We start from the raw sequence: 23,984 nt of genomic DNA on the forward strand, positions 1-23,984 counted from the left end.
AGAAGGCGGGGCAAGGCATCAGCGGGACATAAGCCAATCAAATGTGTTTACCTGTGGGTCGGCGCGGCGGGCTCTTCCGCGAGAGGACCTGGCGGGAGTGCCAGCCAATCAGAGGCCGCGTTCAGTAGCGTCCGGGCGGGGACACTTGTGATTGACTCAGACTCTTGATAAGAGGCGGTCGCTAGGCGACAGCACGCGCAATTCCGGGCAACGGGAGGTGGGCGTCTCAGCCAATCAACTTTCGCTACAGACCCAGAGGGGCGTGCCAAATAGTCCAGGACCAATCCATGGCCGAGATAGGGAAGGGCCATCCTCTCGCCAATCTGAAGTGCTAGAAGGCGGGCCTGCCAGTCCGTGGACAGCTAGGGCGCCATGAATATCTTACCCAAGAAGAGCTGGCACGTCCGGAACAAGGACAATGTCGCCCGCGTGCGGCGTGACGAGGCCCAAGCCCGGGAGGAGGAGAAAGAGCGTGAGCGGAGGGTGCTGCTCGCTCAGCAAGAGGTAAGCTCCCAGTCCGGCCGGGCGAAGCACCCAGGCGCCTCGGGAGGGACCGGAAGTGGGGCGGCGCGCAGGCGCAATGCACACCGTGCGGAATTAGGGGCCGGGCTCCCTGGAAGCGTGTGCGGTCTCTTGCGTATCCCACCTCGAGCTCTCCCTGGTCTTGGTTCTCCCCACGCCTAGAGTAGGAGCTCATGAATAAACGAAGCCCTGGACAATTCAAGGAAACTCGGACCACTTTTTAGTTTACCTGCACAAATTCCCTGTTTAGTAAGCGCATACTCTATGCTCGCCCCGTGCAGAGCGCTTGACTTGCCAAATCTCTCAAGCACTGTTCGTTCTTAGAGAGGCTGTCATTTCCATTGTGCAGAGAAGTGAGATGGCTTCAGAGAGGAAGACACAGCGAAATGACAGTGGAACAAGCCAGTTCCGCTCTGTCGGGCGAGCCTTTTGCCTGCACCGCTGCCCACACACAAACACTAGAGGCTCTCTTTATAACTCCTAACCTGTTTGGTTTACACCTAGCTTCCTGTCCTTTGTCTAATCTGATTGTCAACACTGGCTGGGAGGTAGTCAGGGTTTTTAAAATTCACATTTACCAGTAGAAATTGCAAATCAACTGGGGATAGTGACATGGAGCCCTGCCTGGAATTCAGATCACCTGTCCTAATACACGAATTGGCTGCCTTCGTAGCTGTTTTTACTGTGTCACTCGAGATTGGGAACCCCCCTGGTTTACTGTTTGAAAGGTAGCTTACAAACCCAGGCGTTGCCTCATTCCCCCACCCTCTCCGCAGGCTGGGATAGGTGCCTCTTCTGGGCTCCCAGTGCCCCTGCTCCCTTCCTTTACAGCCCCCAGCACCACGGCCTGCGGTTTTCTGTGGTCGGCACCAGGCTCACAGTTCCTTGAGTCACATCTAGGTTCTGAATGTTCTGCCTATACCTTACTTTTCCCCCAGGCCCGCACAGAATTCCTACGGAAGAAAGCCAGGCATCAGAACTCACTACCTGCGGCTGAAGCAGCAGCAGCAGGAGCCCCAAGCAGTTCTGGCCCTGTGGATCTGTTTCGAGAGCTGCTGGAAGAAGGGAAGGGGGTGAGCAGAGGCAATAAAGAGTACGAGGAAGAGAAGCGACGAGAGAAAGTAAGTCGGTCTTGCCCTCTTCGTCAGAGTCATGGATGGAGCTGGAGGAAGGGGAGCACCTTGCCCGTCAGGTGTGACTAAGGAGTGTTTAGGGATATGGTGGGGATTAAACAAGCTAATGTAGGGAACTCAGAACCGTACCAAAACATAGCACTTAAGAGGTGTTGGTTATTGCCGGCAGCTAGGCACAGACTTCTCAGGTCTCTAACCTGCTGTCCAGAGCCTATAGATATTTGGGAAGTGTTAAGGGGCTTTTAAATGTAAATCAGATCCTGTCAGTCACCTGCTCTCAGGGACTTCCCATCAAACTCTGAATTTGCCTCCTCCCCCCTCCCTCCCCGCCTCAGTCACTCCTCTTCCTTGCTTGCTTCTCTCAGGTTTTTCTTCAGTTGTCTCCCCAAAGATGCCTGCCTTTGAACCCTAACCTAAAGCAGCTCCACCCTGTCCCCTCCTTCCTGTGCTTTTTGTTTCTGAAGCTGCCATTGTGCCCCCGGAGCAGGAGCCCCACACGTACTGGTCTGTGTGTCCCCAGCACCTGGCAGAGTTGGCTCATGACAGGCCTGTGGGCTCAATGTCTGGTCCTGCCTCGGGAACCTTGGGTGTCCCTGGGTTCCCCAAGGGGAGACACACTTGGCATTCTCACTTCCACATTTTGTCTTCCTCAGGAGAGGCAAGAGAAGGCTCTGGGCATCCTGACGTACCTGGGCCAGAGTGCAGCGGAAGCCCAGACTCAGCTCCCTTGGTACCAGCTCCCCCCAAGTCGGGGCGGCCCCCCGTCTGGTCCAGGACCAGATGAGAAGATCAAGAACCGCCTGGACCCTCTGGGGGAGATGCAGAAACATTTGGGGAAGAAGAGAAAGCACAGTGGTGACAATGGCAGTCACAGCAGAAAGGAAAAGGAGGGACTTGAGAAACGACCCAAAGAGTAAGGAGCCTGGGCCTTGGGGGTTGGCCATGGCCATGCGGGCACCATGGAAGCTCTCTCTGGTTGGGACGGGAGGGCTCTGGGGTCTAGATACGTGTTCTCAACACGCGGTCCAGGGACCCCGGGGGTCCTGACACCCCTTCATGGGGTCTGCGAAGTCAAGCCTATTTTCATAACATCATTTAACTTTTTAACTCTTGTTCTCGGGGTCCCCAGAGGCTACATATGAGACGACACCACTGATGTGGCGGGTGGAACATTCGCTTGTGTTAAGATTTCTCATTTTGTATATGCAAGATATTGACAGATAAAATCCACTGAAACAAAGCTCTCTGAGGTTCAGTTTTTGAGACCAGAGTGTGAGAACCACGGGGCTAGAGTAAAAGCAGGTTTGTGTCCCTAGGATGCAGACCCCTGAGTGTAGATCGGGTATACCGACGCGTCTCCTTTCTCCCACAGATGAGGGAATGGGGAGGGCCAGGTTGTGCTCAGTGCCATACAGCCGCTTAGTGGTGGAGGGGCACCCACCTGTAGAGGTGGTGAGGCCAGCTTCAGGGTCCCAGCACCAGTCTGCTTCCCTCCCAGGTGGCAGCTCCCTCCCAGAGGACAATGGGGGAGGGCGGGGCCTCCTGGGACTACCAGCTTCCTGAACTGACTCTCATCTCCTCCCAGACCCCCGTCCCTGGACCAGCTTCGAGCTGAACGTCTCCAGCGGGAAGCGGCCGAGAGGGCTCGGGCACAGGCCCTGCTGGCCCGGATTGGAGGCACGGCAGCCCAGGAGGATCAGCCGGAAGAGGTGGACGATCGGCGGAGGCGGTACAACTCCCAGTTCAACCCCCAGCTGGCCCGGCGCCCCCGCCAGCAGGAACGCCCCCTGGCTCACTGACTCAGGGGGTACAGGAGAGGCCGCTGCTGCCAGCCGTCATATAAAACTATTTATTCATAAATATTTTCCAAAATGAAAATAGGTTTACCAAAAAATGTCCCTCACTGGGGAGGGGAGGAGGGGGCAGCCCTCGCCCCCGGGCCCCCAGGGTGGGGCTGAGAGAAAGAGAAAGCCTCCCAGCCCCCTCCCTGCTTCCTGGGGGAGGGGGCTGCCCTATGGCCTGGGGCCTCCCCCCAGTCTTCCAGGGCAGGGCCCTCACCTGGGCAGGGGGATCAGCATGCGGGGGGAGGGAAGGGTGGAGGGAGGGGCCGGTGTCACTGGAGGTCCCGGTCCTCCAGGTAGCGGTACTCAAAGGTGAAGCCTTCCTTCTTCCGCTGGCCCCACTTCTCGTAGTCAAAGTAGATGTAGGTGCCCTGGCCGGGGGAGAAGGCGGTCAGTGAGTGGACGAGGTGGTCGGGGATCTGGGTCAGACCGACAGAGGGACAGGTCTTAGGGCCATGGAGGAGCCAGGCACCAGGCCAACTGCCCTGCATGCACACGCCATCTCACTCCACCCTCACAAGGCTCTTCTCAGGTGGGAAACGTTATCACTCCTGCTTCAGAGGAAGCAGAGGGAGGCGCAGGGAGGTCACATGCCAGAGCTGGGCCTCGACCCCGGGCACGTGTGCCAAACATCCTATTGCTTCTCTCGATGGCTTTGGCTTTCCAAGCACTGATCGCGTGCTGAGTACGTGATGTATGTCCTAGGGTTTAGTCTTCACAAAACCCGAGGCCATGGAACAGGCTTGGAGTCTACATACGTCCAGGCATGCTGCCAGGACAGACGTTTTACTGGCAACAGCGGTGGTGTGGGAACTTCTGAAGGACTGATGCCTGGAAATACACTAACTTAGAGGATTACTTTGGACCAAACCGGGAGGGGACAGGATGTCTGTAGTTAGTGTCCAAGAAGACACAGTGGGAATGGGGCCGGGTTCTGAATGAATGGTGGAAATGCTTCAAAGAACCTGAAGGAATGGAGGGGAGGAGACTGAGTTCCCTGAGGACAAGACCCTTGTTCAGTGCTTGGCATCAGGTAAAGATTTGGTGGAAAAAAACCACTGTGGAACATAGCAACTGAAAGTTGAAATAAAGTACAGTACGCCCATGACACTACATAGCAGGCACTTTAGTACTTACACGTTATTAACTCATTTAATCCTCATAACAACTGCATAAAGGTAGGTGCTGTTACCCCGTTTTTACAGATAAGGAAATAGAGACAGATGTTCAAGTGAATTGTCCACGGTCACCAGCTAGAGCTGGGTTCCAAACCAGGTAGTCTGGCTCCAGAGTGTTTTGCAAGTGGGAGGTCCCAATCAATCAATTACGAGAACAAAAGAGCTTCCCCATCCGTGTTTGCTGAGCCCCTCTCTGCTGGGTGCTGGGGACTGTCAAGGTCCCCGTGCAGTGCAGCCCATGGTCTTGGGTGGGAGACACCACATCCCCCCACCGTGCCAGAGGAGGGGCGGGGGCACAGGCTGTGTGTGTGCCTGGGGAAGGCTCCTCTGAGGAAGGACATGGAGGCTGGGACCTCTGGACCTCTGGGGTGACCACGAGCTGGTCAGTGAGGAAGAGGACGGTGTCCCAGGCAAGGCAGATGGCCTGAGGGACCGAGCTGGCTGAAGGTGGTGGCAAAGGGAGCAGGCAGCAGGGCTGCCAGTCTGCGTGTGGAGTGGGGACTCTACCCGGACTCAGCCAGCGGGACCAGAGTGGACGGGGCACAGGAAGGGGCCCTCACCTGCTCGAACTCGTCAGTGATGGTCTTGGGCTCCTCGTGCCTCTGGAACCACATCATGTACTTGGTGTGGAATCGCCATGACTGCTTCTTTAGGGCCTTGGCTGCCAAGTACTGTGCCTTAGTGCCCTGAGGAAGGAAGCATGGAACGGGGGATCAGGGGGCCTTGCAACTGGGTGGGGGCCAGGTGGACGGGGCAGGGCGACAGGGCTGACCCCAGGCCCCGCCACAGACCGAGGTTGGGCCGGACAATCCAAGTACGGATGGGCTGGGGCACAAGACGTACCAATGCTGGTCAGGAGAAGGAAAATGAGACGGGAGGTGGAAATTGTTTTCAGAGAAGCTTTGAGAAGGAAGAGAAACTAATCGTGATGAGAGCTGAGAGGAGGCAGTTTAGAAACTTTCTCAAGGCTGGATGAGGGAGGGGGTCACTGGTGACTCACTGGGTCACGCAGAGGTTGGACAGTTCCCTAGCGGGTCCCCAGGGAGGCCCGAGTACGTGCCAGCGAGCAGCGTGCTGGCACAGTGAGAGTCATCGGGACGGGCATCGGGAAGACCGTGGGGCTGGGCTCCCTGGGTGCTGCGCTAGACCAACCCAGCCTTCAGCCTCAACTGACCTGACACCTCAGCACTGGAGTGGGGACAGGGAGGGGTCTGGGGGGGGGGGAGGACTGGGGGAGGGGGAGGGGTGCGGTCCCGGTGGCCGCAGTGGGGCACCCACCTCACCCCTCCAGCCCGAGGGGGGACGGCGGCGGTGGCGGCGAAGCCGGGGGGCCCGAGGCTGCCCCGGGGGCCCTGCTGTACCTCCAGATAGTAGAAGATGAAGAAGAGCGTCTCGGTCGACAGCCGCTGGTAGAACTCCACAGTGTCCGAGTGCGGGGGCGGCATCTGGTGGTGGTAGGGGGGCGTCGGGCAGGGGTTCCGGGGGAGGTACTGCCTGTGGGGGGACAGGACGGTCAGTGCCGGTGCGTGGCAGCCCCCGGCCTCCCTGCCTTCTCTCCTCTTGTGGATCAAAGGGAGCGTCTCAGGCACCACATCACCCAGCATTACCACCTCAGTCCCTGCGTCCTGTGGGGAGCCCAGGTCAAGGCTCCCTCGGACTCAGGGGCCCCGTACCCACCCCACGTGGCCCCTCACCGGATACGCTCAGAGTCTGAGGGGTGGGGCATGTGGTGCCAGGCGGCCTCTTCCATGGCCTGCTGGTAGAGCTGCTCCTTGGTGAGGGGCACAGGCCCCAGGGGACACACACCCAGCGACAGCGGTATGTTCACCTCCGACAGCTGCAGGGCCGGCTGGGCCGAGGCCGGGGGAGCTGACGTGCTGCTCAGGATGATGTCTGCGGGGAGGGCAGAGGTGGGGCCGGCGAGCGGTGAGGCTGGTGCATCCGGCCCCTCCTGGACGGCCCGCCCCACCCCCGGAAGCTCACCTCGCTCAGTCAGGTGCAGCGTGGGGACGGGGTCCTCGATGCCGGAGCTGATGGCTGCCCGCTCTGCCATGGACTTCAAAGAGCTCAGAGGCTCAGGGGCCTGGGGAGGGAAGAGGTGTCTGGCCTGAGGTCCAGGGCCGAGGGCTGGCACTGGGTCCTCGTGGGCCCCGGCACCCTTGCCTGCTCTGGTGGGGCTTCAGCTAAGCCAAGACCGTTAGTGTAAGAGCACGTCCACTGCAGCACCTAACAGCGGGGAGAAAACCTGGACACGACCAAGTGTCCACCGCCAGAGGGGCGCCTAGCACGTGTGGACCCTGCTGTGCAGCCCTGTGACAGTAACACACCAGCGGAGAGCCCGAGCGCCACCGCCGTCACAGAACCGGCAGCAGCTCCCACTTGTCTGCACGCCTACACGCTGGGAGGAGCCCGCCCACTGCCGGCTGCCCCACGTGCATCACTAAGACCCCCTGCCCCTCTCCGCGGCCACCGGCCACCGCTGGCCACTGGCAGTCGCCTCCCACTCCTCTCGCCACCCCACTCCCCACGCCCTTCAGTCACCGAGGTCTCTCTTCCCTCGGAGGCACCTGCACTGCCGCCCCACACCGTCCTGGTCTCACAGGCCCCCGAGGGACCTTTCCAGCCACGTCTTTCTCTGTCATTTTTATACTCAAAACCTTTCCACCACTCACCCAGTAATTAAAAAAAAAAAATGTTGTGGACCTGTTTTGAGAATCTCAAGGCTCATTTTTTCCCCCAGAAAAATGCATACACTGAATTTCCCGTCCGTTGTATTTCTAAACTTTGGGTGCTCACTGGGAGCCAGAAACTCTCCTGAGAGCTTTATGAGGACTATTCCCAAGCACAAGCATCCTATCATATTTGAGGAGTGACTGCAATTACTTTCATTTTCCAGATGAAGGCAGGTACAGGAGGCAATGCAGGGCTTGGACCCCGACAGTGGGGCCCTCCTCGCCCTGCCTCCTGCGGAAGTGAAGTTAAGATACACTGGCCCAGGGACTTCCCTGGCGGTCCAGTGGTTAGGACTCCACACTTTCACTGCGGAGGGCCTGGGTTCAATCCCTGGTCAGGGAACTAAGACCCTGCAAGAAGTGTGGCGCGGCCAAAAAAAAAAAAACCCAAAATAAACCCCGAAACACACTGCCCCAGATGGTCACCCTACATCCTGCTGCTGCCCTTTCAGACTCTGGCCCTGCAGCCAGCCTGCACCCCGTTCCTCTCGCCTCCGCTGAACCCTGCTTCCCAGCCTTCTAACTACAGCTCTGGCATCAGCCCCCCATAGAACTCCAGCCCGGGGGGGGGCACTTCTCCCTGTCAGCCCCGCCTGCCACTGTGACCCCACACGACCTGGCCCCGGTTCCACCTCAGAAACCTTGCTGGGCTGCCTCCCCAGGTTAAGTCAGATGCACGCACGTGGGTCCACAGCACCCCGGCCCCCACCCCACCCAGACATGCGCGCCATACAGTCCCACTCTGCTCCTTGTACGGAAGGTGGGAAGTGGCTACATTTAGCCAGCACGAAGTGGCTCAGAGCAGACGTCAAGTGTTTTCTGGACTTAAAATGTTTTTGTAGAAGGCAAGAGGGTGGTGAGCTCTGGATGATGGGTCATGTGAAGTAATACGTCTTATGGGGAGAAATGACCGAGGGCTGGAAGGAGGGCGATGACAGTGGACACCCGGGGAGCGAGCAAGCAAGTACAATCAGGAGCAAGGAAAGTACCCAGAGGGACAGAGACCCAGGTGGGGGTGGCAGAGAAGCCCGGAGATGATGTGAGCACGCGGGTGTGCCAGGCGAGAGAAGCCAGAGCGACACAGCGAGGGCTGGAGGTGGAGATGGCAGGTAGAGACCTGCAGCCAGGGGACAGCGACCATCTGCAGTGGAGACACAGGGCCAGGACAGAGAGGCTCGGGGCCCGCCGGGGATGTGCGGGGCCCACCTTGATCTCCGGGGCAGCGCTGAACTGTGGAGGTCCATTGAGCAGGGCGCCGGCCGCCTTGGCCTCGCTGAAGCTGGGTGTCGGGGAGCTGGGAGGGTTCACAGGTAGTGGCACCAGGAGACTGGGTCCCCCCGAGTTGTTCCCTGAGCCTGGGGCCACGCCCCCAGCCCCCGTTGGGGCTGTCGCATTGGGTTCCTTCCTGGGGAGGGGTACAAAGGGTTGGAGGCTCAGAGGAGGGTCCCCAAAGGCGGGACGGACAAGAAGACTTGGGTGATCGGGGAAAGGAGTCAAAAAGGGAGAATGCACAGAACATGGGGCCAGCTGAGGGACGCAGACAGGAGAGAAGCTCTCTGGGCGAAGGGAGAACCCCACCCCTTGCCATCACTTCCCAGTAAAGAAGGGCTGCGGAGATGGGAACAAGCATTCTCAGGACGCTCCCAGAGACCACACGGCTAAACGTTCTCTAGGAAGCAGGTTGGGACCACTTCTTACACGGAGTGGCCCATGGAGGAAGGGGTGGGAAAGAGCCACACAACAGAGCAGCCCACCTAGAGCCCAGGGGTGAGGCACCTGGGGAGGAGTGGGGGAGGGATCCGGGGGGTCTTCCCCATTCCCACAGAGGACACTGCGCTCTCTCTTGGGCCACTCTTCTGGGAAATGGTCTGACCTACGATCTGGAGGGGTGGCTGGGGAGAGGACGGACTGGGACCCTTCACTGTAAGAAGTGGACGCTGAGCCCCTGATGGAGTGAGGAAGGCCCTGGGGCAGGACACAGAAAAGGGAGGAGGCGGCAGGGCACGAGACTCCTGCAGGAAAGGGAGAGCCAGCGCGTTCCAACGGGTCCCCGGGGGACTCTGAGAACAATCCCACTTAGGCGAGGAATGTTCTAGGGCAGAGCTGGGGGACACACGTGTACGACACCCCAGCTGGGAAGAAGTCGGGACTCAGCACCTAAGCGGGTGGGAGAGAGCTCTGGGGGAAGTCCCCACCGGCAAGGGCAGGGCCCGTATCTGCACCGTGTGGCAACCGTGTGGGCGGCCCCGTGCCTCCTCGTGCCAAAGGCTGCCTGTCCCCAGCCCTGCCCGAGGCCGGACACTCACGAGGTGCTGGGAGGTGGGTTGTGGGGGCCAGACGGGGGGCCCAGGGCCTGGCTGTTGGCACTGCTGCCCCCGCCGCTGCTGAGAGCCACCTCTGCCGGGCTGTCTGCCACTACTGAGCTGTAACCTGGGGGAAGGAAGAGGGGCTGAAAGGGGCCTGCGGCAGCCACCCCAGGACCCCCCGCCCGGCCGCCTCCCACTTACTGGTGGCGCCGTTCTGCTTGCCTCCGCCTCCGCCTCCGCCGGGCTGCACGCTGGGGGGCCGGGGCTGCGCGGGGCTGGGCCCACTGGGAGCCGGCGGGGCCACAGCCTGGGCGTAGGGGGCGGGCGTGCCCGAGCTGTGGCTGGGAGCTGGGCTGGCCTTGGCGCCCAGGGCGCTTGGGGGTGCTGCCGGGGCAGGGGCCCCGTTGTTGCCAGGGGCGGTGCTCAGGGCAGAGGCGGCGGGCGGGGGGCCGGAGGGGTAGCTTGGCGGCACAGCTGGGGACTGAGGGTGCTGGCTGCTGTGGACAGGCTTGGAGCCGTTTTTGGCTGGAGACTGCAGGTGGGAGGGAGGAGAGGGTCAGGACACAGTGGGCCGCAGGTCTCACCAGCCTCCCGCACAACCCTCCCCGGAACAAGGCTCCATCCTCGGTGCTGGCCTTGCTGCCCCTCCCTGGGGACCCAGATGACCCCCATTCGCCCTCATGGCTTCAACCTCCACCTTCATGCGCACAACACTCGTGCATTTCTAGCCTGCATCCAGCTTGCCATGTCCTGCCTGGACATCCCCACGGTGTCCCACAGGGATCTGAGACACCACTTGGGTGTAAGAGAAACCCATCCACCTGATGACAGGGCAGTAGTGGGAAACACATCAATGTCCTCAGTATGAGGTTAGCTGGACCCAGCCAGAAGTCCAAGGGGAGAAGAGAGAAGGGCTGAAAATAGGATAGTCATTCTGAATGTCACTTAAAGGGTCCCAAAAGCAACTCAAGGGGCCGTTAATGACCAATACCCCACAAAGCACGTGGGGTAACGTGCGCCTGACAGCCCGCGGCTGAGCTGCTGACCATCCCTCTCAAGCCTACCCGGCAGCTGTCCTCACCGCTTCCTGGACCCATCCTGAGGCCCCACGGGCACCTCACGCTCACTCCGCACCAAGCAGGACTTGCGATCAACTCCTTCCCAACACCACGCATGGTCACCCGGGTCCCACACCAGCCTCATCAACTCTGCCCTTAGGGTCTCCCTCGGGACCAGCCCTCCGATGAGCCCACAGAGGGGTTTCAGGCTCACTTTCCTCCTGCCTAAAGATAGCATTCCGGTGCAGCAGCATTTCCTAAAGTGTGCTGCTGCCCTGGGACACATGAGCAGAATCCACAGGGTGCACTAAGGAGAAAAAACTCTCAGAGGCACTTCCCCTCTTGGAAACTTGTGATGTTCACCATCTGCGCAGCCAAGGCCCAGAGCGCGCCCAAGAAAAGAAACCTATGTGGTTTTTGACCTATCATTTCTGGGGCTTGCTGGGCCCTTTCAGAGCTGGTCCACTTGGTGTGGGCCCCCCAGCCCGACAATCTAAGGTCCTGCGCTCACGGTCAGCTCAGCGGACCTGGCTGGGCTCACCTCTCCACACTTCCACGTCCACCACGACTGGCCTATGTCTCCTGCTGCTGCCCCACATGGGAATGTATCTTCCTCTAATGCCCAGGGCAGACGCCTTCCCAAGAAGCATCTCCCAATCACAGCACCAGCCACGCACCTGTCTGCCTGCCCATCAGTACTGCAGGCCTTCCTCAGGGCAGCCTGACCCACCGCGTCCCCAAAGCCCAGCATGGGGGCCATACTCAGGCCTCAGTAAGCCTCTGGAAACCAGTGAATGAGCGAGTGCTGGGCCCATCAACGTCCGACGCCCATCGGACCCACCTGGCTGATTTCACTATCCGTCGAGCGTCCCCTCTTCTTGTCATCTTCAGAGTTTTCCTGAGGTTTGAGAGGTACAGTCAGAAACCTGTGTGTCTCTAGGGACCCGACAGAGACACCAATCTCCGAACCCCCGGATCTGAACCCAGCTGACCTACCTTCCAGCCCCAGAGCTGTTCAAGCCCCTATGACCTTCATCTCACTGGGAACCTACCTAAACCCTGCCCCTTAGGGTGCTTGTCTTCTGGGGGCCAGCACCACGTGCCAGGCTCTTAAGGGTCCAGGAACCTGCTCTCCTTCGAGTATCCAACCCTCCATCCCTTCCCAGGTGTCCAGTGCCCAGGCTCCTCGGCACCCCAGGCACCAGCCTCCCTCCTCCACACCCAGGACCCACGTGTGGCCCTAACCGCCCTACTGGCAATCTACAGCCCTTGGGGCCCAGACCCTGGATACCGAGGTTCCCCTCCTGCAGGACATTTCCTCAGCCCCCGGCCCCTGTGCCCTCCGTGGAGACTCAGACCCACAGGCCTCACCGTGGTGCAGTTGGCCGGGCTGGGCGGGATGGGCGAGCTGGAGGTGGTCGAAGTGGGCGTGCTGCTTGACTGGTTGAAGATCTCATCCTCCATGTGACTGTGGCTGGGCGGGGAGGTGGCGACCAGCGCCTGTGCTGTGGGGGCGTGGAGGCTGTGTGAGCTGGTGGGGACGCCTTCCCCCAGGCCTCCACCGCCCTTCACCCGCAGGCCAAGCCCAGGCCTCACGAATGTCCTCGAGGTCCAGGTCATCGTAGAGGAACTCGTTCTCCTCGAAGTCGGGGTCCTGGGACGAGTCCACGTAGTACTCGACGTCGTCCTTGATCTTGCGGATGGCGTCCACGAGGATCGAGTCGTTGTCCAGCATGCGCAGGATGGTCTCCAGCATGCGCACGTGATAGCGGTGCTTCTCGATATGCCGCTTCAGGCCCTCGATCCGGTCCTGCTTCTGCTGGCGAGCCCAGGGCCAGGCTCAGGGGCTGCAGGGCCTGCCCTGCCCCTCCTGCCCCCACAGAACCCGTCCTCAGTCCCTGACCCTGGTGGAGACCCAGAGGCCCCACTCCAGCCCCTCCGGGGTCTGCCCGCCTTGACCCCTCAGGGATCCCGCGGCTCCTCCCACCCCGACATCCCTGGAAACTGCTGAAGGAGCCAGGGATCCCGGCGTCTCCCCTACAACGTTGCCCGATCTGCACCCCGCCTGACCGTCCAGCCCACCCACAAGCTCCGACCACCTTCTGGAATACAGGAGCACAGCCGCCCTTGTCTTGCTAACAGTAATAATGGCAATCCCCGTTTGGGGGAAGCTTGTTGTTTACAACTCTGAGCATCTGTCACCACCATGACCCCCACCCCCAACCACGTGTCCCTAAGAGGAAGCCCAGATTCAGAGGCCTGTCTCCTAGGCTCCCTCCCAAGGCCCCACTCCCTTTAGGATTTGACATCCTAGCCCCAGTTCCAAATCCCTCCTGCCTGCAAGGACCTCCCTCCAAGCCCACGGTTCCAGACCCCTCAGTCTCAGACACCCAACTCTGGCACACCGCCGCACCCAGCTTCCCGAGGAGCCAGTTCTCTGTCCCCCGTACTTCCTGGGTCAATACGCAGAGAGAGTCTGCAGCCCTAGGAACTCGGACCCTACAACCCTGGCTTTCTGCAATCTGGGTCCTGAGCCCTGGCTTTGTCTCAGACCACTCTTCTCCTCAGGCTCAATGAGCCGCTCCTCCATGCCCCGCCTTGTCCACACCTGCTGTCCTCTCCTTAGGACCCGGGCCCTCTAGGTGCTGTGAGGCCGCAGCCGCAGCTCCTCAACCTACCCGCCCTGGGCGGCCCTCGGGTCTCACACTTACTCTGCGACCCAAGCAGAGCTCAGCATCTTCCCCCAAAGGGCTCCTCTTCTTGTCGGCTCCAATGTTTACCCAGACACCCAGGTGGGACCCTGGAGTCTGCCTCATCTGTTCCCTGCACGCCCCACCCTCCAGTCAGCTGCTAAGCCCTCCCCATCCCACCCCTTGACCCCCTAATCCCAGCTGCCAGCCCTGTCTGCCTCAGGAGCCCAGGCCCCGACTCCCGCAGCCCGGAGAGCCGGCCTCTCCTGATCGCCAGCCCATCTCTGTCCTCTGGGCACAGGGGCCCCCCACTCACATCCTTGTCGCCCTTCTTCTTGCGTGTTTGCACCGACAGTGACTCCACTTCACTCTCAAACTGGTCCACCTGCATGTTTAGGGTGTCGATGGTATTCTGGGGGTGGGAGGGGAAAGACAAGTGGTCAGCCAGAGTCCTCTCATACAGCCAGGGTCCGGGCCCCAGGTCACCTCCTCCTCCACCCTGACTCACCGTGAGCCACTGGCCGACCTCCTCCTTTTCCTTCTGGGCAGGGTCCACCTTCTGTGCCAGGCCCAGGCCCTCCTTGCTATAGGCTTTGGTCTTGGTCTCTCGCTCCACAACTTTGAACCGTTCCATTTGCTGTGGAGAGCACAGTTGGAAGGGGGATCCCGAAGGTGGGAGAGCAGCTGACTCAGGGCCAGTGGACACTCAAACCGGAGCCCCACTCTCAGGTTCCCAGCCCTTTGCCTCCCACCTTCCCCAGGTACAGAGACCTCACTCTTCTCAGGACCTCTGGGGACCCAGGAATCCGACCCCCCCCCCACACCTCTCAGGTAGCAGACTCTGGGCTCCTACCGTCTCAATGAGCTTGCGGTTGTCTATAAGCTGCCTCTTGTCCTTGATCTCATTGGATGCTACCCAAGTCTTGATCTGGTCCCTCAGTCGCTGGAGGTGGGAACAGCAGGACACTCAGGACCCGGGCGCCAAGGCCCCCGCCCCCTCCTCTCCCTGTTCCCCCCGCCCTCAGGACACAGGAGTCCGGGCCCCCAGCCCCCTCACTTGAAGCTTCTTAATCTCCTTCTTTAGATCAGCCTCATACTTTTCTTTCTGGTTCGCGTTGGCTGCATTGTGGAGCTGAGGGATGGAGAGAATCCAGGAGTTTGTGTGGTGCTGGCTGCCCTACTGCCCACTCCAGTGGTAAAACTCCAGTCTCTCTCTGCGGGCTGGGGACTCTGGGGACAACCCCCCCAGGACCAATCCATCTCAGAGCTGCTTCTCTGAGGTCCTTGGCACCTGGACATGCAGGCCCTCTCCCTGGTTGACACTCAGGAACTCAACTTTGTCCTGTTCTCTCCTCCCTAGAGACCCACCCAGATTTTTAGAGGCCAGCCCCTGTACCTTCTGCCAAATATCTTCAAACTGCTCCACGCCCTCGGACACCTTCTTGAGGCAGCGATCAATCTCACCTGGCCAGGGAGGAAGGCAGGCTGTTAGCATCCTGCCAAGGCAGCAGGGATCCAAAGAGGAGCTCCGAGGAGAGTGAGCACGTGGCCACACAGGCAGCAGGCAGTGGACCTAGTACCTTGGAGTTTGCGCTTGTCCGCCATCTTCCCTGCCCTACAGACGCACTCTCTTCATACTCTCTTGGAGAAGGACGCTGCTGGGAGAGATTGGGAAGGAATACACATTTACTCCCTGGCTGGTCCAAACCCAGAGACACGAACGAGGTTGGGAATAGGGTGCATGGGATGGAAAGGGGAAGATGCATTTACTATCTGATGACAGAGACTGGGCCCAGTTCTCCTTTTGCTGCCTTGACTGCCCAGCACAGGGTCTGGTCCAGAAAAGGACTCTGGAAGTTTGCTGAAAGAAGGAAATAGATATACTTTTTGGGACTCCCCTGGTGGCACAGTGGTTGAGAAGCCGTCTGCCAATGCAGGGGACAGGGGTTTGAGTCCTGGTCCAGGAAGATCCCATATGCCGCAGAGCAACTAAGCCCGTGCGCCACAACTACTGAGCCTGCACTCTAGAGCCCACATGCCTAGAGCCCGTGCTCCGCAACAAGAGAAGCCACCGCAGTGAGAAGCCCGCGCACTGAAAAGTAACCCCTGCTCGCCACAACTAGAGAAAAAGCCCGCGCGCAGCAAGGAAGACCCCACACGGCCAAAAATAAATAAATACATAAATAAACAAATAAGATATACTTTTTGTGTGCCTCTGACCCAGGAAGTGGAAAACTCCTAGAGCATGGAGCACTTTCTCCCCAGATGATACTCAAAAGGATTTTTTAGAGCAGGAAAATGTCATGCAGCACACAGCTGCCTGCTAGGGACAAAGGCCTTAGACCTGGAGACCACAATTCCCATAGAGAAGTCAAGCACACAGGTGACCAGAATCCTAACACAGGGAGAGGTTACTCCTCAGACAAGTCAGGAGACAAAGAATTTTGCACCCCATGGAGAAGGGCACGATACCATTTATATGTGTATCAGTTGTAAGGAACAAAGGGGAAGTGCAGTGGGGGGACACAGAAGATGCCTACAACTGTGAAAGCTAAACCCACCCACACAGACATGGCTGGATCCCAAGTAGAAGAGGGCTTTAGACCTCTGACAAGTTTATTCCAGAGAAGGATCCTTAAACCAAAGGAGATAATACTCCTAACCCAAAGAGGGTAATACCAAAAAGGGTTACAGGTTTGGGGGCAGAAAGCATCACTCGAGAGAAGAGCAGGAGAAGAGAGAACTCTTACGAAGATGAGAGGATGAAAGGGAACCTGAACTGGGAGGGAGCTATCGGCACACACGAAGGAATTACATGTCAAGTGCACTACTGGTAATGTAGACTCAGGGAAACATAAACCCTCAGACAAGCACCCAATACTTACAGACACTGGCACCTCCATCCTAAAGGAAGTTACATGCAACCCAGAGGGGACTGAGGTCACAGGGGAGTCACCAGAAGCTTTCGCCAGGGCCCGACACCAAGACCAGGAGAGATGGGGAGCCTTGGGGAGGAAGAGCTATGCCTGTGCTGCAGGAGGTCCCCGCTCCCAGCGAGGGGGCCTCTACTGAAAAGCATGGCTTCCTGAGACCTGGGGAGTGCCCACTCTACAGGCCTAAGGCAGGGTGCCCCAGAGCAGCCCCAACTGCCCAGGCAGAAAGAGCCCTACACGGAGGACTCAGAGCCTTAACCCAGAGGGAAGTCACAGCAAGAGGGCCCCCACCCACTGGGAAGGGAACGCAAAGAAGAGTCTGGCCCAACAGAACCTTCCACAGTGACAGAAACGTTCTGTATCTGTGCCACTGAACGCTCGACAGCTCCAAACGTGGCTAGTGCAACACAGAATGGAATGAAAAATTTTTCTGCTAACTAGTTAAAATTTAAATCACACGTGGCTAGCAACTATCGGTGGCACAGGGTATCAGAGAGCACGCCTTAGAACCAGAAGCCCACGTGACGGGGCTGGCCCTCAACCTCAGAGCAGTGTCCTCCACAGGGACCCACTTGCATGACGGCAGACCTTTGACTTGGGGGAGCGTGGATCTCCCCCGTAAAGGAGCAAGCAAGAGGAATGGCAGCACCCTTGGCCCAGGGCTGGCTGACATGCCAAGGTGAGGCCCAATCCCAACACGGGAAATTCCAGCTCCAGGAAGGCGAAGCCACCAGAAAAAGGATTCAGGAAAGAGCTGCACAGAAGGGACTCAAACTGAGGTAGGGCAAGCGCCTTTGACCTGGGAGCTCACACAAGGGCCTGGACCCCAACATTGTGGTGTGCAGGAGAGAGTTTTCGCTCCAACACCCCAACGCTGAAAAGCCTCTTACTGCCCAGGGGTGTGGGGTGGGTACAGGAAGCTTAGACAGGCACTTATACTCCCGGCCTCTGTCCCAGGAGCCCAATGCTGGGGCACGGCCGGGTGGTCCAGCCCAAAGGGACAGGACGCCCAGTTTACACCCCTAAACAAGGCACTGCACGCTTTAGGGAGGGGAGGCTTTCTCCAGGTCCCCACACTGAGTGGGCTGGGACACCCAGCCCAGCTGCGGAGTTGATACCCTCCAGAGGGGGCAACAGACGGTGGCAGCAGGAAGTCCTGAAGGAGTTGGAAGCAAGGTGCCAAGGGAACAAGAGCCCCAGCCGGGGGAGTGGGGTTTCAGACAGAACCTCAAAGTGGGCAACAGCTGAGACCGGGAGACCTGCCCGGAGGAAGGCAGCTCCTCCAGAGAAGGGCAAGTACGCCGGGCTCTCCACAGAAAAACCCCACAGCAAGAGGGTGCCTGTACCTTAGATCCCCAGCAAAGGACCAGAAACGAAGCTGGGGCCTGAGATGCCCCCACAGAAGAGTCCCGTGCTTAGAGGGCTGGGAGCCCCAGCACTCTGGGAGGGTCCACCAAGATGCTCCAGGGAAGGTAACCATGGCAGGTCCACTCTGAGACAGGCAGGCATCTCAGGGAGAGGACCTGGTGTCCTCACCGCGTGGAGTCTCAAACGGCACCGAGGAATCTGGGAACCTTGGCCCCGGAGACTTAACCAAAAGACTCTGTCCAAGAAGGCACATCCCCACGAGTAAGGAGCCTACACTGAGCGGGTGGGTAGGGTGAGCCGTGTGCCAGACCCACAAGAGCCAACACCATAAAGTGAGGGGCTGAAAGTAACAAAGAGCCCCCAACAGCACCTCAGGGGAGATGACACTGCCACACGGAGCAGCCTGGTGAGGAGTGGGGCAGGAGGAGCAGAAAGCTTAGTCCTGGGGAACCAAGCCAAGCGGTCCCCGATCCTGGGGCTGTCACGTGCCGATACACAGCAGCCGTGTACTGTGGGGAGAGGAGATCGGGCCTGCTGGAAAGTGATGCTGGAAGGCCATCCTGAACTTGGGAGGCTGCTGACACTGTCACACAGAGATCTGAGAGGCCGGAAGGTGGATGTATTAGGTCCTGGGGCGGAGGGAGTTATCTCCCCACTGCGAGGCCCAGTACCAAGGGTGGGGGACTGGAAATCCCACCTTGGAAAGGTTACACCAGAGGAATCTTTAGTCCTGGGGAAGGTGACAACAGTGGGGTCGCCCCCTCAAGTCTCGGGGATCTCACACCCCCACGTCAAGGAACCTGTGCCTCAGGAGAGGGCAGAAGCCTAGTCCCACCCAGTGGGACATCACAAGCAGGGGCTGAAGCATTAGCCCTGGGCACCAACACCTGAGAGGGTCCTTAGTCCCACAGGAGGGGACACACAGAAAGGCAGAGACACCTCAAATCCAAGAGTGGCCAATACAGGCAGGAACCTTACCCCTGGAGGCAACACTGAGAGGCTCCTTGTCCTGGAAAAAGGCACCACTCCAGCCCCAAAACCCCACACCTCACAGTACAAGATCCTCAGATCTAAGAAGTCTTACACTCCTAGGGGGTTCTAGCAGGGTGGGCATGGGTAGGGATGAGCCCTGGTTCTACGACTGTTACACCAAGAGGGTTCTTTAGTGCCGGGAAGCTCACACACCCACAATGAGGAGCCCTAGAGGAGCACCGAGGGGGTGGGATCCTTGACCCCTGGAAAGATGATACCCCAGTGGAGGAACTGATGTGAATGCAGATAGAAGCCTCAGACTGAGGGAAGCGACAGCCTACACGCTGAGGGCAGTGGCGGAAGGTGTCAAAAAAAATAGTACCGAAAGGACAGGAGCATCAACCTCGGGGGAGGTGACAGCCCCTGAGCTAACAGGCAGGTCCTGCTTAGACACAGGGGTGCTGGCGCTGCCCACAACAGGAGATCATTAACAACGTGGAGAAAGCAGGAACCTGGGAGGTGCCACCAAGAGAGAACCAGGTACCTGAGACCCAGGGGAGCTCAAGAGCCCCACCAAAAGGACCCCGAGGCGGGAGTGACATCGAGAGGAAGCCCACACCGGGAGGGAGGTGGGCAGAGTCTGGATCCAGGCAGAGCTCACAACCAACAAGCCAGAGCTCACATCCAACAAGCCAGAGACCGATACCCAGACCCAAGAAGAGCGGAGGCCTGAGCGGGTAACGCCGAGGACAATCCTGACTCTCCAAGGGGTAAGGCCTGGGCTGTGGGATGTGGAAGCCTTAAACCTGGGGAACTTTTCACTACAGAGGCGTAAACTTGGACTGAGGCTCCAACTCCTGGAGGTGGCATCTTCACTCCAGGGGAGTTCATCCCCCACCCCATCCCCAAAGAGGAGAGTGGCGCCCACGGTGGGAGGGGAGCGGAGAGAGGAGCGCTGGCCCCGGGAAGGCTGACCCCCTCTCGCCACGGGGGTCCTCAACTAGGGGACTCGCAGCCCCACACCCACGCGGACGGGGCAGCCTCGCCCGGAGACCGCTCCCCAGCACAGGGGCTGCTGCCGAGGGGGGCAGGCACCTGAGCCCCGAGAGGGCGGGCACCTGCGGCCAAGGCGCCTCCATCCTTCCAGCTCCTCCCGACGCGGAGAGGGGCGGGCACCTCGCACCCTCACACCCCACGGGGGCTCGACGCGGACGCCACGCGGGGCCGGGGTCGCGGGAGGACCCCCGGGCGCCGCCGAGGGGCGTGCAGGAGGGAGCGGGGGCGGGGGAGCCGCGCACCGCCGGGCCGACGGCGAGCGCCGGGGCCGCGCGGTGGCGGGGGCGCCGCGCCGGGGGCGGCCATATCGCGACAGGCGGCGGGGTCGCAGGGGCGGGAGGCGGCGGGGAAGGCGGCCGACGGCGCCGGGGGAGGAGGGGAATGGGTCCGGCCCAGTCGAGCCTGACGCTCTCACCACAGGAGCTGGCGCCGCCGCTGAGGAGCGTATCGCGACAGGCGGGGGAGGCGAGCGCCCGCCGCCTTTTTCTCGCGCCCCGGGCCCAGGCGCTATCGCGATAGCGGCGCGAAGCGGAAGTGGGGTGGGGGGAAGTGGGCCCGGGGTTGTTCTGACGACGGGGGTCGGGGCTCAAGGGAGGCCGCGGCGTCTGCCGATGGCTCCGCGGAAGCTGACCGGGCCCGGTCCAAGATGGCGGCGGCGGAGGAGGCCTCCCCTCCTCTCTTCTCGTCTCTGGCGCCGACCCGCCCCCGAGCCCCGAATATAGGCCTGTCATTGCTCCGGGCGCACGTCGCTCTTGCCCCTCGGACGCGCTCTATTGGTTCTTGGTGGGGATGCGGCCGGCCCCCTCTCTCCGATTGGGCAATCTCTCCAAGGCGCGGCGTTCGATTGGCCTCCTGCGCGGGCTGCTAGGATTGGCTCAGGTTTTCTTCCCCGCTCCTCCGCCTCCTCCCGCCTCGGGGCACAACACGCCAGCGCGAGGACTCGTGCGTCAATCCAGAGACCTGTGTCGTGCTGATTGGATACACCCGCCCCCTTCTCTTAAGCCAATTGGTCGGAGGGAGGAGCTAGGCTGATCAGGGGCGGGAAGTCGTCCGTCAAGTTTGGAGCCGTTTTCAATTGGCCGTGGGGGGACATTCTGCCCTGAAGTCATTGGCTGGTCCAGGAAGTGGGTGGGGAAAGCGGAGGAAGGCATGGAGACTGGGCGATAGAGGCCGCGTACCTAATGGGAGAAAGACAGGTGCCTTCAAAGCGGGGGCCGGGCTGAAGTCATCTGCCAATGAAGACAGCCCCTGGGCTGGTAGGGAGGAGCCGGGAAAGAGGGTCCACCCCTCTTCTTCGTTGGCTGTGTTATCGTTCCTCCCAGAGTGTCCAATAGTTTGGCGAGTGGGCGGTAACCGCTCCTAAGGCGTGTGAAACGGGGCGTAGCAGGCTGGCTTGGAACCTGGGAGCATCCTTCCACCTCCCTTGGGTACTGGCCGGGCAGGCCGGTCCCTGTCTGTGAGCTGCACAGTCTTCAAGTGCCTGTATTTGGCATATCTTTGAGACACAGAGGAAGGGAGAAAAGGAAGGAAGCAGGAGACGATGCCCCAAGTCACTGGCATCACGCATAGCTGAATTGGTTGGGAAGCGCCATGGAGGCATGGAGTATTTGTCCTGCTTCTGTGTGGTTACATGACCGTGGGACAGTAATTCTCCTCTGCACCTCCATTTCCCTGGTGTTGTGAGGACGCCGCAGAAGGTACAGATGAGAGTCCCTGTTCCTCTCCCACGGCTGCCTCCTAACACCTACTGGTCCTTCAGATCTCAGCTCAGTGGTCTTTTCTAGCGGGAAAACTTCCCTGACCTCCCGTGCTGAGTGCTCACGTGAGCCCTGTTCATTCGGATTTACTTTTGCACGTATACTGTCATTTTCTTAATTATTTGCATCTCCCCCTCCGGATTTTTGCATCCCCAGCGCTTAGCAGCAAGAAGCACTCAGTAACCGTTTGCCGAATGAGCACCTGGATGAACACGGGGAATGACTTGTGGTTAAAACTTGCTAGGCACTGGTGCTCTGGCAAACCAGGAGGCATTTGCCCTGGGTCACACAGTCAAGATGAAGTCATTTCTGCCCATCTCCTCTAGGTGGAGGAAAGTAAGATAAATCCAAGGGAAATGCAAGTGAGAACTGCATCAGAATCGCCTGTGGCAAGGCAGGCAATGCTTGTAAAAACGCAGTGCTCTTAGGCCCACACATATCTGGGAAGTGAAGCCTAGGGATCTGTATTTTTACAAACTTCCTGGGTGATCATTAGAGGTCTTTTGTTTTTTTTAAATATTTATTTATTTATTTGGTTGCGCCAGGTCTTAGTTGCGGCAGGCGGTCTCCTTAGTTGCGGCTCGCCAGCTGCTGAGTTGTGGCATGTGAACTCTTAGTTGTGGCATGCACGTGGGATCTAGTTCCCTGACAAGGGATCAAACTCAGGCCCCCTGCATTGGGAGTGTGGGGTCTTAACCACTGCACCACCAGGGAAGTCCCTCGTTAGAGTTTAAGAAATATTGATCCAGAAGACCCTTGTTATTTAAAGTATGGTCCCTGTTGTAAATCAACTATACTTCACCTAAAACAAACAAACAAACAAAAACAACAAAGTGTGGTCCCTGGATGGAGCAAGGCGTTTGAGGTTTCTCAGGAATCACCTGGGGATTTGTCAAATGCAGATTCTGACTCAGGAGGTCCCAGATCCTGCTTTTCTAACAGATTACCAGGCAGTGCTGCCAGTCCACACTTTGAGTAGCAAGGGTCCAGAGCAGTGGTTCTCAAATTTGACTGCATGTAAGAATCACATGGGGGCTTAAAAAAAATCCAGATACCCAGGCCTTGCCCTAGACTGATTAAATAAGGGTTTCTCAGGATGGGAACCAGACATTAGTAATGCAAATTCCTACGATGATTCCAACATGCCATTAATCTGCTAAGAGGATTTTCTAGAGCAGTGGTTGTCAAAGTGTGGTCCCTGCATCAGCAGCATAAACACCACCTGCGAAGTTGTTAGAAAGTCACATTTTTGAGCCCCACCGTAGACCAACTGAATCAGAAACCTGGGCCCTGTAACCCGTTTTAACAGTCCTTCCAGGCAATTCTGAGGCATATGAAACTTGGAGAAACTCTAAGAGTATTCGGGACTGCAGGGCCAGGTGACTCAGATTCCTTCTTGAGATTCTTCACACCTCCTTGCCCACTCCACTGTTCGATTCAGTCTGGCCAGGGGAGATGGGGACTCTGAAGAGTTTTGGACAGATGGCCCTTCCCTGGCACCCCCAGAGACAGAGATCAGCAAAGGTCATCACTTTTAAGCAAGGCTGATCTAAAGTTCAGGGATAAATCTGGGGAAACAGTTATGTGACCTGGAGTAATCTGGCCTTTGGAAAGAACCTCCCCGGTGTGCAGACTCTTTCATGTGAGGGAGGGGAGAGATTCAGTGAGGGCCTCTGAGGTCCAGAGACAGAGCCCTGGGCTGAGGGAGGGACTGGGGACCGGAGACACACACAGAGCCCCTAGTGGTGATGGGGGAGTCCCAGAGAGAGGAACAGAAAGAGAGAGATCTCAGATAGGACCCAGTGAGCCAGAAAGAGACCCCGTAGCATCACTCCCCCGAGGCTGGTCCTCCTGGGTAATTAAGAGAAGTGCTGACCATTCAGGTAAGTGAGCAGCTGTGAAGCCCATCTCCCAGCATGGGAGCTGGCGGCACGGCGCTCTCTTTACCAGGCAGGAACTTTCATAGCACTGAGTCCCTGCCAGGGCTGGGCACCTGTCTGCTCCACCCTGCCGGGGCTTGGCACACCAGGGTGGGAGGGGGAGTCTTCAGCAAACACTGGACAGAATAACAAAAGTGCCCGGTCGTGGGGCCCTGACGGTGAGCCCAGTGCTAAGTGCTTCCTGGCCATCTTTTAGGTCCTCACAGGTGCGCCTGGTGGTTTAAGTGTGGAGGCTTGGAAGGCGGCAGAGGCCAACTGCATGAGATGCCACGACCACCCAGGGCGGCCTGCATTGAAAGCTGGGGCGTCAGAGTGACCGGGGTTCTCTAAGGGGCCTGGAGATGGAGAGGGCTCTTCTCTTCCCGGGACTGCACGATGAGGAAGTGACAGGCCCGGGGTTGGATCCAGATTCCAGGGAGCCCAAGCTCTGTCCCCCCAAACCCCGTAGCTCCTCAAATCGCCCGTGTGTTCGACAAACGATCACTCGCCAAGGACAGA

At 59.0% G+C, this 23,984-nt stretch overlaps 2 protein-coding genes across 6 annotated transcripts; one reads left to right on the plus strand and one right to left on the minus strand.

Moving 5' to 3' along the window:
* Positions 1-74: 74 nt before the first annotated feature.
* On the plus strand, positions 75-3,533 carry LENG1 (leukocyte receptor cluster member 1). The gene is made up of 4 exons (XM_022586026.3): positions 75-504; positions 1,461-1,643; positions 2,309-2,568; positions 3,241-3,533. The coding sequence occupies exons 1-4, from the start codon at positions 373-375 to the stop codon at positions 3,452-3,454; spliced, it is 789 nt and encodes a 262-aa protein (XP_022441734.1). The 5' UTR covers positions 75-372; the 3' UTR covers positions 3,455-3,533.
* On the minus strand, positions 3,491-20,485 carry CNOT3 (CCR4-NOT transcription complex subunit 3). 5 transcript variants are annotated; one of them, XM_022585921.3, is made up of 18 exons: positions 20,205-20,485; positions 15,041-15,115; positions 14,857-14,924; positions 14,518-14,592; positions 14,314-14,403; positions 13,969-14,097; positions 13,777-13,872; positions 12,367-12,589; positions 12,142-12,275; positions 11,612-11,668; positions 9,914-10,244; positions 9,713-9,836; positions 8,613-8,811; positions 6,658-6,757; positions 6,369-6,567; positions 6,036-6,168; positions 5,235-5,360; positions 3,491-3,915 (listed from the first exon to the last, which is right to left on the minus strand). In XM_022585921.3, the coding sequence occupies exons 2-18, from the start codon at positions 15,063-15,065 to the stop codon at positions 3,769-3,771; spliced, it is 2,256 nt and encodes a 751-aa protein (XP_022441629.2). In that variant the 5' UTR covers positions 15,066-15,115; positions 20,205-20,485; the 3' UTR covers positions 3,491-3,768. The 5 variants fall into 5 exon arrangements, with proteins under 5 accessions (XP_022441629.2, XP_022441630.2, XP_022441632.2 ...); XM_022585922.3 differs by having other exon boundaries at positions 15,041-15,118; XM_022585924.3 differs by having other exon boundaries at positions 12,367-12,586; positions 20,205-20,484.
* Between the last annotated feature and the right edge of the window lie 3,499 nt (positions 20,486-23,984).

The sequence above is a fragment of the Delphinapterus leucas genome, chromosome 20, assembly GCF_059928025.1.
Source record: "Delphinapterus leucas isolate spDelLeu-1000000601 "Yukka" chromosome 20, BTC_Dleu_Yukka2, whole genome shotgun sequence".
Lineage (NCBI taxonomy): Eukaryota > Metazoa > Chordata > Mammalia > Artiodactyla > Monodontidae > Delphinapterus > Delphinapterus leucas.

Coding starts and splice junctions, on each gene's coding strand:
- LENG1 (XM_022586026.3), top strand. CDS start 373: ATGAATATCTTACCCAAGAAGAGCTGGCACGTCCGGAACAAGGACAAT. Junction 505..1,460: donor TGCTGCTCGCTCAGCAAGAG/GTAAGCTCCCAG, acceptor CTTTTCCCCCAG/GCCCGCACAGAATTCCTACG. Junction 2,569..3,240: donor CTTGAGAAACGACCCAAAGA/GTAAGGAGCCTG, acceptor ATCTCCTCCCAG/ACCCCCGTCCCTGGACCAGC.
- CNOT3 (XM_022585921.3), bottom strand. CDS start 15,065: ATGGCGGACAAGCGCAAACTCCAAG. Junction 14,593..14,856: donor TTGAAGATATTTGGCAGAAG/GTACAGGGGCTG, acceptor TCCATCCCTCAG/CTCCACAATGCAGCCAACGC. Junction 14,098..14,313: donor ACCGCAAGCTCATTGAGACG/GTAGGAGCCCAG, acceptor TGCTCTCCACAG/CAAATGGAACGGTTCAAAGT.